Here is a 16,352-nt window from a genome sequence, read left to right as displayed (position 1 = left end):
GGAATTATGAGCCTTGAAGCTTTAAAAAAAAAGCATTTTTTTTTTGCTCTGCCTGGACAATTTAACATGTATTCGTTGCTGTAGACACTTTTCTTCAAAAAAAAAAAGGGGGGGGGAAAGGGAGGGAGGGCACTGGAGGTGGAGATAGCGCTACTTTTTCTCCATCTTTCTTTACTATGTGTTTGCTGGTTGCTCTCCTCTCGCTTGTGCTACATGGCTCGGCGAATCCCCTTTTGTTGATTCCCCAATGAGCATTTTATAATGGAAGATGTAGCTGCCAGTTTGCTTCTGGGATGCTGGGTGCTGATGACATCGTGTAAAATGCAAAAAAAAAAAAAAATGGCGTCAGCAAATGGCATCAGCCTTTCACTATATTTTCCGGATGCGGAATGGCCCCCTGCAGTAAAATGGCAGCTTTGGAAGGGCAGACTGGAAGGAATCACATCCCCAAACTCTACCTTCCCCAGCCCCCAAATCTCCAGGAAGCATCCAACCCACAGTTGGCAACCCTAAATGGCTCGTAACTATTGGCTGGGCTACAGAACCAAATTAAAAATGAAGAAGCCCTCTCAGTTCGGTCGAAGCCCATTGGAGTAGTCACGGTTTTGTTTCCAAGGAGAAAGGGAACGGATTGGGCGCCGATCCCGTTTGTGCTCCCGGGAGAGCAAGCCACACAAAAGAAATGTTCACTGAATTCTGCCGATAAGAAGAGAAATATAATTAGCTCACCATATTATCTGTATAAGCCCGAAAGAGGGAGAGAAAAACAGACCCCTTTGGTAACCTCTCTCATTACATTTGAAACCTGACCTTATTAATCAGTAGCTGCTAATCTCCTATGCTGATAACTAGTAATAAAACGGGGCGTGCACACAATGAAATGTCCCTCGTCTTCTCCAAGGTATTTGAAGCTAATGTGACACCGTAAGTTGGAGCCAGCTGCACGGCTCTTTCCCTCTCTTTGTTGGCAGAGTTTAAATAGGCAAAGGGAAACTGGCTCCTTTAAAGAGCAAATAGTTTTATGGAGAAGAGAAACAACTTAGAGGAAGAGAGAGGAGAGAGGAGAGAGGGCTCTTCTGATGTTCTTAGGAAAGCCTCGGCCTCTGTTGTTGGCCCTCTGGAGGAACCGGTTGGCCACTGTGTGAGACAGGAGGCTGGACTAGATGGACCCCTGGTCTGATCCAGCAGGGCTCTCCTGATATCCTTAGGAAGGCCTCGGCCTCTCTGCCCTGTTGTTGGCCCTCCAGAGAGCTGGTTGGCCACTGTGTGACACAGGATGCTGGGCTAGATGGACCCCTGGTCTGATCCAGCAGGGCTCTTCTGATGTTCTAATGAAGGCCGCGGCCTCTCTGCCTTGTTGCTGGCCCTGCAGAAGGTGTAGTTGGCCACTGAGTGAGACAAGAGGCTGGACTAGATTGACCACTGGGCAGGTCCAGCAGGGGTCTTCTGATGTTTTTATGAAGGCCTTGGTCTCTCTGCTGTGTTGTTGGACTCCAGAAGACATAATTGGCCACTGAGACAGGATGCTGTACTAGACGGTCCATAGGTCTGATCCAGTAGGGCTCATCTGATGTTCTGATGAAGACCTCAGCCTCTCTACCTTCTTGCTGGACCTCCAGAGGAACTGGTTGGCCATTGTGTGAAACAGAAAGCTGGACTAGATGGACCTCTGGTCTGACCCAGCAGGGTTCTCCTGATGTTCTTATGGCCCTTCCATACTGATGCTCAGCCCAGCATTATTCTCTCCATCCACATTCTCACTCCACCCACTCATGATCCAGAAACAGGCAGTCACAGAACTACGAAGGCCAGGCATAATAACAAGCATGCCTTTTCCTGCTCCTGCTAGATTCGAATCCAGCAGACCCTTAGAGAAATGCAAGATTTTCAAGGTATGAAAATCTTGCATCTCTCTCCTGGACTCAAATCCCCCTGCTCTACTGCAGACCAAGATGGCTCCCCTGTTGAACTTTTCTCAGGCTGGGGACCAGCGTTCAACCATGTTTAATGCAAGCATAAAGGTGCTCTAGCCTTGGTCTTCTCCATGCCCCTAGTAATTGTGCATACACACCTAATGAACATGAGTCTCTTTGGACAATGGGCACCATTTTATGTACCTGTGCCAAAGGAGACATTCTGAGATCTGGGACTGCATAACCCCCCCCCCCCCTTTACAGGGCATTTTTGCCTTCTCTCTTCTCCCCAGGGATGCCTGAACTCCCCTAGACAGGGGGATGGAGGGGTAGGGTCGCCAAATTCAGGTGATGAAACCCCTGGAGATTTGGGGATGGAACTTGGGGAGGAATGGGACAGAGTCGTCCCCCCCCCCCAAAGCATCCCTTTTCTCCAGGGGAATTAATACTTCATCCCAGGGGATCTCCTGGTCCCGCCTGGAGGTTGTCATCCCCACGCCTCCCTCCCGTTTGCGGCTCCCTCCCACCATCCCACGCTGTTTGCCATTTGAGGAAGCGAACGATTTGCTCAGAGTCGGAAGCTTTTTGGAACGACAAAAATTCACCGCGATGCTGTTCTGTGCGGGGCCCCGTTTCAAGATTGTCTCTCCTCCCCGTCCACCTCCGTGGCTGCCTTCCATTAAGAGCCCTGCTCAGGGAAGCAGGTTCTTCCGCAGAAATCAACGCATTATGCATACTAGAGCAGAGCAGGCGGGCATTTATGGCAGAGAGCAGGAGCCCCCCAATGGATGACCCAAAGAGGAAACAGGCAGGGTGCTCGGAGAAATCAGGTGACGCAGAGGCACCAAAGGTTTTGGAGTGGCGAGCAAAAAACGGAGCAGGGTGCTTCTTAACGACCATTTATGCACTGGGAACTTCACTGCCCCAGCTCTTGTGCAGGAGCACAAATCAGGGGCTCCCCCGTGTGAGTGCAGGAAGATGTGGGGCCACCTGCCATGATGAAAACTCCAGCCTGCAGCCCGGCATGAAACCTCCAGTGCATAAACGGTCAACCTGACGACCATGGCTGGGGAAATGTAGAGATGCTGTGGAAATGCTTTTTTCCCTCCATATTGCATTGGATAAACAGAGCTTTACACTCAGCAGATTCGAATCTACTGAGCACTTCTGGCTCTAGGGAGGCTCACCTGACCACGACCTTTTCGGTCCTGGCCCCTACCTAGCGGAATGAGCTCCCGGAGGAGCTGCGGGTCCTCGGAGAGCTTTTCGGAGAGCCTGCCAAGTGGAGCTTTACCACCAGGTTTATTGTTGGGGCCAGTGCTGGAAGCCACTATTAAGGGTCCCCTTAGGAGCAATTTACATCTGCTTCAAATATTTGCCCCCACCCCACCCCGTTGTTGCCTCTGAAGCTATGTAATAGACATGATTTTCCGTGATCTTGAAATTGCATTTTGTAATGTTGGGAGTTTTAATGGGGGGGGGGGTTATTTGTTTATATTGTTTGCTGAATTTTGAATTTTTATGTAACCCGCTGCAAGCCGGTCCCGGGAGCGGTTGGCTAAAAATCGAATGAATAAATAAATAATAAATAATAATAATAAATAATACTCAGTGTAAGTATTTGCTCCTTGTGGCCCTTCCTTGCCTAACCAAGAAATTGCTGATTGCCAATGTGGGAGGTTAAGTGAATTTCCTCCAGGCCAGGATGGATTCTGGAGATTTCATGAATCATAGCGTTGGAAGGGACCTCCTGGGTCATCTAGTCCAACCCCCTGCACTAAAAAGACGAAGAGATCAGGGCCCTGACGGAACTTTCACAGTTCCGCGGGGCCTGCAAAAGGAAGCTCTTCTGCCAGGCATTTGGCTGAGGCCAACCAAACCAATAGCATCTACTGGACCCCCAGAAACCCCTCCTTATGAACTGAATCCTGAACTGACCAACCTAGGGGATCATAGTCAGCAAGGTAATATTGTCATAGGAAATGTTACAGGAAATTTTATAGTACCATTATCTTCAGTTATGGAAAGAACACATTGCACTGTACTATCCCTACATTCTGTGTAAACCACCCTGAGCCACCAGGGAGGGCCGCATAGAAATATAATATATTAATTAACTAATAAATAATTAATTTATTATGTGAGAAGTGAGAAGCGACTCATGAAAACTCCATCCTCCACCCCAAACTTTGTCTTGTAAGGTACTCCCGGACTAATGGCTCTTTTCGACAGTCAACTAGGGGCCTGGCCAGAAACTTAATAGGGAAGAACTGGGTTTTTTTTTACAAAGTTCCCTTACAAACAAATTAATCTGCAATTAATTCCGACGCTCCACCAATTAAGTCGCCTCTGCGATCACGGAGGGACCAGACTGGATCCGTCGACCGATGCTTTTGTTGAGCTTGTCCCTAATTAACTTAATTAAGGCTTGCCATCCTAAAATTATGATAATATTTGTGTGATATTACTAATAATAGCAACTGTTCTTCTTCCCTCCCAGCTGGTTACTAAGAATGCAAACAGGCTGGTGCAGGAGGCAAAATTTGAAACCTGGGAAGAGATCGCCCTCTGGTGGCTGAAAAGTGAAGTGAAGGGCCTCTTCAGGTTTTTAAGGGGTTGCACGTTACTGAATGCAAACTTTAATGGGCTCTGGGAAATGGCAGAGGACATGTGAAGATGCCTTCCCTTGGTCTATCGAGGTCAATATTGTATACCCAGCCTGGCAGCACCTCTCCAGGGTCCCAGGCATGGAAACCTGTTGGCTGCTGTGTGAGACAGGAGGCTGGACTAGGTGGACCACTTCTGATTCTGCAGGGCTCTTCTGATGTCCTTATGAAGGCGTCGGCCACTGTGCTCTGTTGTGGACTAGATAGACCAGTGGTCTGACCCAGCAGGGCTCTTCCGATGTTCTTAGGAAGGCCTCGGCCTCTCTGCCCTGCTGTTGGCCCTCCTGAGGAACTGGTTGGTCCCTGTGTGAGACAGGAGGCTGGACTAGATGGACCCTTGGTCTGACCCAGCAGGCCTCTTCTGAGGTTCTTAGGAAGGCCTTGGCCTCTCTGCCCTGTTGCTGGCCCTCCAGAGGAACTGGCTGGCCCCTGTGTGAGACAGGAGGCTGGACTAGATGGACCCTTGGTCTGATCCAGCAGGGCTCTTCTGATGCTCTTTTATTTCCTTTTGTCCTCCCTTTCAACCTTTGACTGTGTAGTATCCCCTGAACAATTTTACAGGTTTCTAGATAACCCTGAAGTGATGTCAGCTGGCCACTCCTCCCTGCCACACCCCCAGAAGTGACATATTACTGGAAGTGACATCACCGAAACACCCAAAGTAAAACAAACCCCCATGCAATACTCTCCGCCCCCAAGCAGTCCAGCAACTAGCATAACCCCTCTGGGGTTCTCATGTAACCCTACGGTTATGTGAAGCCTTGGTTGGAAAAGACTGTTCTATGCTATTAGACATGGGTTGCCGAACTGTGGCTCTCTAGATGTCCATATACTACAATGCCCATAATCCCTTGCCAGCAACGCTATCTGCAGGGCCAGTTTTATGCTGGCAGGAGCTCATGGGAATTGTAGTCCATGGTCATATGGAGAGCTACGATTTGCCGTAAACACTAGAGCATGGGTAGTCAAACTTTGGCCCTCCAGATGTCCATGGACTACAATTCCCAAGAGCCCTTGCCAGCATTCCCTGGCGAATGCTGGCAAGGGCTCCTGGGAATTGTAGTCCATGGACATCTGGAGGGCTGCAGTTTGACTACCCCTGCACTAGAGGATATTAGGAAAACAACACAATTTCTCCACTGGGGGTGCTATTGCTAAATAATTTAAAATGAGGAGCCCAAAAGCCCATCCCCTACACCAGGGGTAGTCAACCTGTGGTCCTCCAGATGTCCATGTACTACAATTACCATGAGCCCCTGCCAGCGTTTTCTGGCAGGGGCTCATGGGAATTGTAGTCCATGGACATCTGGAGGACCACAGGTTGACTCCCCCTGCCCTACACCCACTTTCAAGTGAGTAAGCCTCCCTGTAGGCCAAGGATGTATTTCTGGGTGAAATTTAGTTGCCAACATCCAGGCAGGGCCTGAAGATATCCTGGAATTCTGAATGATCTGCAAATAACAGAGATCCGTTCCCCTGGAGATGCTGTATTTTACAGCATTGGACTCTGCTGCGAACCCTCTCCCAAGAGACAGTGTGGTGTATGGTTAAGAGCGGACTTCTCTAATCGGGCGAGCCAGGGTTGATTCCCCGCTCCTCCTCCCCATGCAGCCAGCTGGGTGACCTTGGGCTTGCCAGCTCTGATAAAGCTGTTCTGACTGAGCAGGAATATCAGGGCTCTCTCAGCCTCCCCTCCCTCACAGGGGGTCTGTTGTGGGGAGAGGAAGCGAAGGCGATTGTCAGCTGCTTCGAGACTCTTTCTGGGAGAGAAAAGCAGCATCTAAGAACCAACTCTTCTTCTTCTTCAGTCATATCAGGGCTCTCTCAGCCCCTCCCTCACAGGGTGTCTGTTGTGGGGAGAGGAAAGGGAAGGCAAGTTTCCCACAAAAGTCTCTTTGGTGAGGAATGTCAAAGATTTTTACTCAAGATTTATTCTGACACACAAGGAGTTTATTTTTATTTTTTAATAACAGCACTTATTTGGGAAAGAAATATCCTTGGACTGCTTGCAAAGTCAGACATCTGGAAATACAGGACATCTTGTTCTGGCTGTTGGAAAGACATCATCTGTATTTTTAGTTCGGATTTGAATATGTTGTCATTACCAAAAAGGAAAGAAAGGACCAGGCCATAAGCCAAAAAGGGACTCCGGAATGTTCTAACTTCTGAGGAGTCACCTTGTATATAGGAACTTACCTGGTCCCTCTAGCCTAGCCTCCTGTCTCACACAAGGGCCAGCCAGTTCCTTTGGAGAGCCAACAACAGGGCAGAGAGGCCGAGGCCTTCCTAAGAACCTCAGAAGAGCCCTGCTGGGTCAGACCAGGGTCCATCTACTCCAGCCTCCAGTCTCACACAAGGGCCAACCATTTCCTCTGGAGGGCCAACAACAGGGCAGAGAGGCTGAGGCCTTCATAAGAATATCAGAAGAGCCCTGCTGGATCAGACCAGGGGTCCATCTTCCTTAGGAGGAAAGGCTGAGTGACTTGGGAATGTTTACCCTGGAAAAGAAGATGTTGAGAGGGGACATGAATGTACACCACCCTATTTTCAGAATGGTGGTTTAGAAATCAAGTTGTAGTTGTTCTTGTTGTTAATCATAGAGTTGGAAGGGGCCATAGAGGCCATCTAGTCCAACCCCCTGCTCAATGCAGGATCAGCCCTAAGCATCCTAAAGTATCCAAGAAAAGTGTGTGATTATTATTATGCCAGTAAATATTATTATTAGTATTAACAACAACAACAACAACAACAATAATATATTGACATTTTCTCAAGTCGATCCAATTCACATTCAGGTTTGGTGAATATAGCCAATTCTGCCCAGTCGTTGAAGTGTTATCTTACATGCAGTGCATAAATCCCCCAAGAAATATAGTGCAAAAATGGTAAACTCACATTTATTCAAGTCGATACCAGTTCACATTCAGGTTGCAGTCAAAAGACGAGAAAGAGGTGCCTAATCAAAAGAGTCCTTTCCCTTTCACAAAGGGCCAGGATGTCCAGGATTACATGTGGGGGAATATGGGGGCATTGTCTCTTCAGGAGAGACCTGCAGACACATGTGTCTTTGTGGAAGGCCATGTGAAGTGGGGAGAGGACAAAGGAGGGAGGGAGGAGAGGACAAAGAATGACAGAAGAAAGGTCCCAGGTTAAAACAAAGAGATGGAATCTAATTCAAGGGGATCTTACCTGTGACACCCCTAGTGTAGCATCCTACCCTCCAATGTCTAGGCAGGTAAAACTGCTCATTCCAACAAAACCAGCTCTGAACGTCTCTTCCCTTGAAACCCCATCAATCATGGGATTTCCATGAGTAGATGCCGCCTTATTCTTGTTGTGGCAGTGATACTGTTGGCCCGTGGCCAGTTTTTATATGGAACCCGTATGGTTTTTACATGTGTCATGTACATTCTAATACATGGTAATTTGTAAAGCTTCTTCACCAACACAAAAAAACCATGCATGACTTCTGAAAAGGAAGGAGAGAATTAGTGGGAAGACCCAGAAATGAACCCTAATTTTTTTTTTTAAAGGACAGACTCGGTTTTCATAAGACAAAAATGAAAACAAAATGAGCAGTTTCAATGTAGTGTCATGGTTAATGGCAGCAGCCTCTAGTCTGGAGAACCAGGTTTGATTCCCCACTCCTCCTCCACATGCAGCCAGCTGGAATCATAGAATCATAGAGTTGGAAGGGAATTCCTGGGTCATCTAGTCTAACCCCCTGCACTATGCAGGACACTCCCAACCCTATCACTCATCCACTGTCACCTGGCACTCCCTTGAACCTTCAGAGAATCAGCCTCTCTGTCAGATGTCTCTCCAGCCTCTGTTTAAAAATCTCCAAAGATGGAGAACCCACCACCTCCCGAGGAAGCCTGTTCCACTGAGGAACCACTCTAACTGTGAGAAATTTCTTCCGGAGGTTTAGATGGAATTTCTTTTGAATTAATTTCATCCCATTGGATCTGGCCCGTCCCTCCGGTGGAGGTCTTGAGCAAAACCTCCTGCCTGATCCTTTCCACTGGAGATGCTGGGGATTTACTCTGGGACTTTCTGCAAGCCAAGCAGAGGCTCTTTCCCTGAGCTATGGCCCCTCCATCAGGAGAGACCTCAACAGGCCATTCATTCAATTTACGAACATCAGGACATTAGAAGACCCTTATTAGAACTGTGGTCCATCTAGTCCAGCCTCCTGTTCCTCAGGACAGCCAACAATGGGGCAGAGAGGCTGAGGCCTTCATAAGAACATCAGAAGAGCCCTGCTGGGTCAGACCAGGGGTCCATCTAGTCCAGCCTCCTGTATCACAGAGCGGTTATCCAGTTCCAATGGACAGCCAGCAACAGGGCATAGAGACTGGGACCTTCGTAAGAAGATAAGAAGAGCCCTGCTGGATGAGACCAGAGTTTCCAGAAATTCCTAGAAAGGTGTGATATTATGCCATAGGATACCAGCACCCCACATGACTCTCACCCATCTGTACCCAGCAACCCTGGTCTAGTTCCATGCCCCTTTCTCCATCAAGGCAGGGATGACCCTTAATATTATCCCAGATCTTCTCTCCTCCATGGCCCACCTATGATCAAATAGTTCTCGGCCCTTGTAAGCAGCCACACTCATTCATTCATTGGCATTAGTTGTTGCCCCGTTTTCTCGCTGAGACAAACAAGACAAACAAGAACTTTTTCTTCGAAAGGGGTGAGAGGTGAGGGCAAAGGTTCTTTATTGGAAGAAACCTGGACAGCCGTTAAAGCAAAGAGCACAGCACGACACCAGACAGCCACAAGATGGAGCGATAGCTTCCAGTAGCTGATGATGGCTTCGGAAGAGGAGGCCGTACACGTAAACGGTTTGTCCGTGGACAATGACTGTGGGCCACACCGGACCGGTGAGATCACGACTTTCAGAAGAAAGGGACCTAAGGCTGATGAGATGTCAGCTACAGGACATTAGGGATGGTGCTTTGTATCCCCTGACTTCACCTCCTGAAAGCATTGGGATGTTTTTTCTCTTGCAGGAAGGTTGCCAACCTCCAGGGAGTGGCTACAGCTCTCTCGGGATTATAACCCATCTTCAGGCGATGGAGGTCAGTTTCCAAGAAGAACATGACTGCTTGGCAAGGTGAACTCTAGGGCGTGGTGCCCTACTGAAGCCCCTCCCCTCTACAAAGCCCGCCCTTTCCAGGATCCACCCCTTGAAATCTCCAAGCATTTCTCAACCCAGAGCTGGCAAGCCAATGTGGCAGATATAATTATACCCTTGGTCTCTCAGGAAGGGGGTCAACTCCAATCTTCTCAAGTGGAGCATCTCTGTGATGCAGCTAGGTTGGCCAGGATGACAGGTGGCCAAACTGGGGCTCTCCAAGTGTTCATGGATTACAATTCCCACGAGCCCCTGCCAATTGGCCATGCTAGCAGGGGCTCATGGGAATTGTAGTCCATGAATGTCTGGAGAGCCACAAGCTTGGCCACCTCTGAATACAGTGATTCTTTCTTACTTTTCGGCATCTGCCACCAAGTCTAACCCGGAAGGGTTTCTAGAATTCCTGAGGACAGTTTCCGGCATGGCCCAGGCTAGCCTGAACTTGTTGGATCTCAGAAGCTAAGCAGGGTCAGCCATGGTTAGTGTTTGGATGGGAGACCACCAAGGAAATTCAGGGTTGCTACGCAGAGGCAGGCAGTGTCAACCTATCTCTGTTTGTTTGCCCGTTCTTCATGGCCCAGGCTAGCCCAATCCAATCAGATCTCAGAAGCTAAGCAGGGTCAGCCTTGGTTAGCGCTTGGATAGGAAACCCCTACGCAGAGGCAAGCAATGGCAAACAACCTCTGCTCATCTGCCCTGACCTGGATGGCCCAAACTAACCGAATCGCATCAGATCTCAGCTGCTAATCAGGGTCGGTGCTGGTTGGTCCTTGGATGGAAAATCACCCAGGGTGGTCACACAGAGGCAGGCAAGGGCCAGCCACCTCTTTGCTTTATTTCGGCTGGATCTTGGTGGCATTTTCTACCACCAGTGCAGTTTCAGTACTACGGTCCATGACCTTCCCATGGGTTTCTGTTGCATTCAACAGTTGAGAAGTTTGTCTGAGTTTGACTCAACAGTAGCTAAAGCAAAAAAAAATTATGTCCACGGGCCTCCTTCTACGATTTCCATGCCGTTTATCTCATCGAGTATTCCATAATCATCCACCAGAGGGTAGAAGTGGACTAGCCCATAAATTCAGGCCATTTCAGCAGTCCCAGTAGCTGGCATTTTCTCCCTTTTTCTTTTCAGCTGAAACTGGCAAGCATTCAAGCCAACCTTCGGCATGCCAGCCAAGCACCCAAATCCACCCACTCACTCAGGGAGAGAGAGACAGAGAGACAGAGACAGAGAGAGATAGAGACAGAGAGATGGAGAGAGACAGTGACAGAGAGATAGAGAGACAGAGACAGAGAGAGACAGAGACAAACACACACACACACAGACAGAGAGACACAGAGACAGAGAGAGATGGAGAGAGGGAGACAGAGACAGAGAGGGAGACCGAGAGAGAGAAAAAAACTTGCCAGAGCTGTCACAGAAGCAAATATGTGTGCTAGGGTTGCCAAATTCCAGGTGGAGCCTGGAGATCTCCCGGAAATACAATTGACTCAATTTGGCTCCACCCCCAAAGTCTCCAGGTATTTCCCAACCCAGAGCTGGCATCCCAACATACTTGGGAGCATGATACCTTACCCACCTCAGCCCCCACCTACTGAGATCCCCAGACACGTCCAAAATCAGAGTTGGCAACCCAAATTAAGTCAACCCTAATGAACTAAAACGTCCCCACTTCAACTCTCAGTTCCCAACGGTCATTTCTTAATGGACGCTCCCAACCGAATTCCACTGGAACCGCCAGTCACTCCAACGGTCTCAGGTAGGCCGTGACCCTTGACGGTCCATCACAAGGGCTTTCTCAAGATAACCTCGGCCAGGACGTTCCGATCTCCTTCATCTTTGGCCCAGCGAGTCCCCAGAACCGTCCTGAAGCTGGTGAGCGGTTTTGAGGCTCCCGGTTTCATTTCCTCCCAACAGCTCGCCAGCTGCAGGACGGTTCTGGGACTCGCTGTGCCTAGCAGCTACCCGTGAGGCTGGAGAGGAGACGTCAAGCAGTTTGGCACTCCAGCATTTTCCTGAAGCTCTTCTGGAAGCTGTCGTCGAGGAAGGCGTACAAGAAGGGATTTAAGCAGGAGTTGGCGTAGCTCAGGCTGGTGATGAAGTAGGAGATGCCGATGACGAGGGGGCTCTGGGGCAAGTCAGTGGTCAAGGCCACGATGGTGGCCAGGTGGAACGGAGTCCAGCAGAAAAGACACACCGCCAGGACAATGAAGACCATCACGGTGACCTTCTTCTTGGCTTTGTCGAGGGCCTTGGCGTTGGAGTTCAGGTGCATGTGTCTCAGTTTGTACAGCATCATGGTGTAGAGGATGCAAATGGTGGAGACAGGGATGACGAAGCCCAGGATGAGGGTGTAGATCCGGCTGGCTTTGAACCAGAACCGTTCCGGCTTGGGGAAGCTGAGGCCGCAGCTCTGGATGCCCAGGTCGTCTCGGTAGACGTCGGCGAAGACGAAGAAGGGGGAGACGATGAGCGTGACCAGGATCCAGATGCAACAGCTGATGAGGCGCGCCGCCCGGTAGGTGCGGTGAGGCATCCGCTTCGACCGGACCGTCGACAGGACCACCAGGAACCGGTCGATGCTCATCACCGTGAGGAAGTAGATGCTGGAGAAGATGTTGTAGTGGTCGATGGAGAGGATGATCTTGCAGAGGACCTCCCCGAAGGGCCAGTAGTGGAGGAGATGTTCGGCGATGTTGATGGGCAGGACCAAGGTGAAGAGATCATCGGCGATGGCCAAGTTCAGGATGAACATGTTGGTGACCGTCTTCATCTTGGGCGCCTTGAGGATCACGTAGATGACCGCCGTGTTGCCGGTCAGGCCCACGGCACAGATCACGGAATAGATCACGGGGAGGACAATGTAGAAGTCCGGGGACTGCTCGTGGGAGGTCAAGTTGAACTGGGTGGTGTTGTCCGGGACACAACTATTGCTAGTTCCACCGCCAGCGGCAGGCACTTCTCTCATCTCGGTGGAGTTGGCCATCCCCGGTCACTCTGAGTTGCAAACGGTTCTTCAGCTTGCATCGTAGTCGAACAAAGCTAGGAGTTCACCCATGAGGAGGGGGCATCCCAGCAGAGTTGGGGGCATCCAGAAGAAGACTTGGACAGCAGAAGAGGCCTCCTCCGGCTTCTTAACTCAGGTTCTGAAACTTCTTAACTCTCAAACGACAAACTGCTGGAGAAACGCAAAGATTTAGAGCAGGGAACGAAAAGGGATGTTCATCGTTAATGGCTACAGCATCTCTTCAGAACAGCGGTTAGTCTGTGTTCAAACACAGCCACCCCACTGGGTCCCAAACCGAGGGGGTCTTATTCCAACTGGAACCTTCTAGCCGACGTTCTCCTCGAATAAGCATTACTTATTCCCTCCACGGCCCTTTTCTTTCCTCGGGAGGGGGAGTAAAGAGTAGCGTGGACATTGGGTCGCATCCCTCTAGTTTGCAGGATTCCGTTCCCTGCCGACTCGTTTGGAGCAAGCATAAAATGGTATCGGGTCGGTTTCTCCGAGCTGAGATTTCCCACCCGGGGGGAAACTGCAGCTTGCCAAATCCCCGCAGAAAAGGGCAGGGAGAACAGATGAACCCACGTGGAATGCTAAACTCTGTCAGCACATGGCCCTTTTCTAACCGTGCTCGCTCAGAATCCCTGACGTCCTCGGTCCGCCTTTCCCCTCTGAACATTTAAAGCACTCCTCCCACCCAGGAATAAAACAAATACCTGTGCACAACAGGGGGGGGGGTTGTCATTCTTACCTTGGCTGAGTTTTCTGTTCCAAGTCAGATTCTTCAATATGGGGTGAAGAAGAGCCCTGTAAAAACCCCAAGTTTCCCTTAGAGAGATCCACACTTTGCAGAGAGGAGGAGAGGTAACACACACGCACACATGCACACACACACACAAATCCCCCACTAGCTTCCAGCTGTCAGGTCCTTGCCATTTGCCTCCATGCAGACTGCAACAGAGAGGGCATGCCCCTTGGAGCAGCCTGGCTCCGTTCTTCCTCTCCCCTGGTAGAGTCAGGACTGCCTGCTTTCCCTTCCAGTATTTCCTGCCGGGCTGATCTGTGCCGTGGAAAGAGGCGTTGGAGGAGGATCTTTCTCCCAGCCTGCCTGACGCTGTGTAGCACTGCTACTTGTGTGTGTGTGCGTGTGCGTTTGTGTGTGTTGGAGGGAAATTAGGATCACCGGAGCCAATAAATTAGCCCGTGTCATACTGGGGGACAATTATTTATCTCTGCTTTAGTCGAAGAACCCCGGCGGTTCTATGAAACAACAGATGGGACACGTTATTGCATTTTCTCACCCCAACGGTGCAAAGTAAAAATAGTCTGTTAATTTGTACAAATGTGAGGAAGGGGCGCTTCGGGAGCAGAAGAAGATGAGTTGGTTTTTATACCCCGCTTTCCACAACCCGAAGAAGGCTCAAAACAGCTTACAGTCGCCGTCCCAGAGCGGTGCAGTGGTTAAGGACGGTGGATTTTAACCTGGCGAACCGAATTTGATTCCCCGCTCCTGCACATAGGATGACCTGGGTGACCTGAGGCTAGTCACAGACCTGATAGTGCTGTTTCCCCAGAGCAGCACTCTCAAAGCTCTCTCAGCCTCACTAATGAGGGCCAATCATATGACAACCAACTCTTCTTCTTTCTCTGCTCACGACAGACACCCTGTCTGGGGCTGAGAGAGCTCTGACAGGACATCTCTGGGAGAACAGTACTAACAGGACTGTGACTAGTCCAAGGTCACCCAGCTGGCTGCATGTGGAGGAGCAGGGAATCAAGCCCAGCTCGACAGATTAGAGGCCATCACTCTTAACCGCTACACCAAGCTGGTTCTGGGAAAGCCCCCCAACTAAGGCACCAGAAGGAAGAGGAGGAGGAGGAGGAGAATTGGTTCTTATATGTCGCTTTTCTCTACCTGAAGCGGCTTACAATCTCCTTCCCTTCCTTTCCCCACAACAGACACCCTGTAAGGAAGGTGAGGCTGAGAGAGTTCTGAGAGGGCTGATTTGTCAGAACAGCTTTAACAGGACTGTGACTATCCCAAGGTCACTCATCAATGGATGAGTGTGGAATCAAACCTGGCGCACCAGATTAGAAGGTAATGCTCTTAACCTCTACACCCAGCTGGTTTATGGTGTTTGGCTGCTGCAAATTGACTGGTCTTCCCCCAGGGTGATTTCAATGCCCTTACCTAAAGGGCCATGTTCCAAGGCTTTTAGCTTGTGACAAATCCCCACCATCTTCTTCAAATCCCTCTTCGCCTTGCAGCAGGAAATGCCTGGGGTCTGAACCGGTGACCGTCCGCTCCCATGTCATACGCTCCACCAGGTTCCCCCTGAGTTGTCATAGCCTGACCCATGTCTTCCTCAGAAAGATCAGGGAGTAAAGCCCCTGCAACTTTATCAAGCAATATTTTATTTCGTATTAGAGAGAGAATGCAAACTGAACGAACAACAAGAAGAGTTGGTTTTTATATTCCTCTTCACTACCTATTTTTTTTAAAGGAAAACATTTGATTTGCAACAGACTTAAAACTTAAGACCAGCCATTGTGCTTCAGTGTTTCTAACCGAGGAAGCTGCCTTTCCCAGCCCATCTGTTAGACGGGCCCGTCGGACATTCCAGCGAACGTTTTTAATTACCTGTGCATCTCTCCCCGACAAGGAGAGCCGCTTAAGAGGCTGTCAACTGCCAAAGCCTCTGTGCGCACTGAACACATGGTGCATTGGTCCGACCGTTGGTGAGTCATAGAATCATAGAGTTGGAAGGGGCCATGCAGGCCATCTAGTCCAACCCCCTGCTCAACACAGGATCAGCCCAAAGCATCCTAAAGCATCCAAGAAAAGTGTGCATCCAACCTTTGCTTGAAGACGGCCAGTGAAGGGGAGCTCACCACCTCCTTAGGCAGCCTAACATTTAAATTACTTCATCTTTCACAGCACCTTCCACCTGGTACTTTTAGAACTGGCCATGTTGGGGATTGAACCCGGGACCTTCTGCTTTGCCCCTGAGCCACAGTCCCTACCCCCATGCCCCACTGTCTAATGCAGACTTCTACTGAAAAGGACATTTCCCCTTAGAACACAGGTTATTCTGAGCTGAGGCCACCCAAAAGGAAATACCTGCAATGTCAAATAGAATCATAGAGTTGGAAGGGGCCATAAAGGCCATCTAGTCCAACCCCCTGCTCAACGCAGGATCAGCCCTAAGCATCCTAAAGCATCCAAGAAAAGTGTGTATCCAACCTTTGCTTGAAGACTGCCAGTGAGGGGGAGCTCACCACCTCCTTAGGCAGCCTATTCCACTGCTGAACTACTCTGACTGTGAAAAACTTTTTCCTGATATCTAGCCTATATCGTTGTACTTAAAGTTTAAACCCATTACTGCGTGTCCTTTCCTCTGCAGCCAGCAGAAACAGCATCCTGCCCTCCTCCAAGTGACAACCTTTCAAATACTTAAAGAGGGCTATCATGTCCCCTCTCAACCTCCTTTTCTCCAGGCTGAAGATTCCCAAGTCCCTCAACCTATCTTCATAGGGCTTGGCCCCTTGCCGGAACAAATGTCTGGGGTTGGGGAGATGGCTTCTAAAGAAATCGGTGCTCGCCAAAAGGAACATGGATTATGTT

General features: G+C 49.7%; 1 protein-coding gene across 2 annotated transcripts; it reads right to left on the bottom strand.

The window, feature by feature from the left end:
* Positions 1–8,099: 8,099 nt before the first annotated feature.
* NPBWR2 (neuropeptides B and W receptor 2) lies at positions 8,100–13,788 on the bottom strand. 2 transcript variants are annotated; one of them, XM_077335868.1, is made up of 2 exons: positions 13,479–13,788; positions 8,100–12,901 (listed from the first exon to the last, which is right to left on the bottom strand). In XM_077335868.1, exon 2 carries the CDS (start codon positions 12,707–12,709, stop codon positions 11,711–11,713), a length of 999 nt encoding a protein of 332 aa, XP_077191983.1. In that variant the 5' UTR covers positions 12,710–12,901; positions 13,479–13,788; the 3' UTR covers positions 8,100–11,710. The 2 variants fall into 2 exon arrangements, with proteins under 2 accessions (XP_077191983.1, XP_077191984.1); XM_077335869.1 differs by having other exon boundaries at positions 8,100–12,898.
* Between the last annotated feature and the right edge of the window lie 2,564 nt (positions 13,789–16,352).

This window comes from Paroedura picta, chromosome 4 (genome assembly GCF_049243985.1).
Source record: "Paroedura picta isolate Pp20150507F chromosome 4, Ppicta_v3.0, whole genome shotgun sequence".
NCBI classification, from domain to species: domain Eukaryota; kingdom Metazoa; phylum Chordata; class Lepidosauria; order Squamata; family Gekkonidae; genus Paroedura; species Paroedura picta.
The sequence above is the reverse complement of the archived record's forward strand: the minus strand, read 5'-3'. Positions and strand labels throughout refer to the sequence as shown.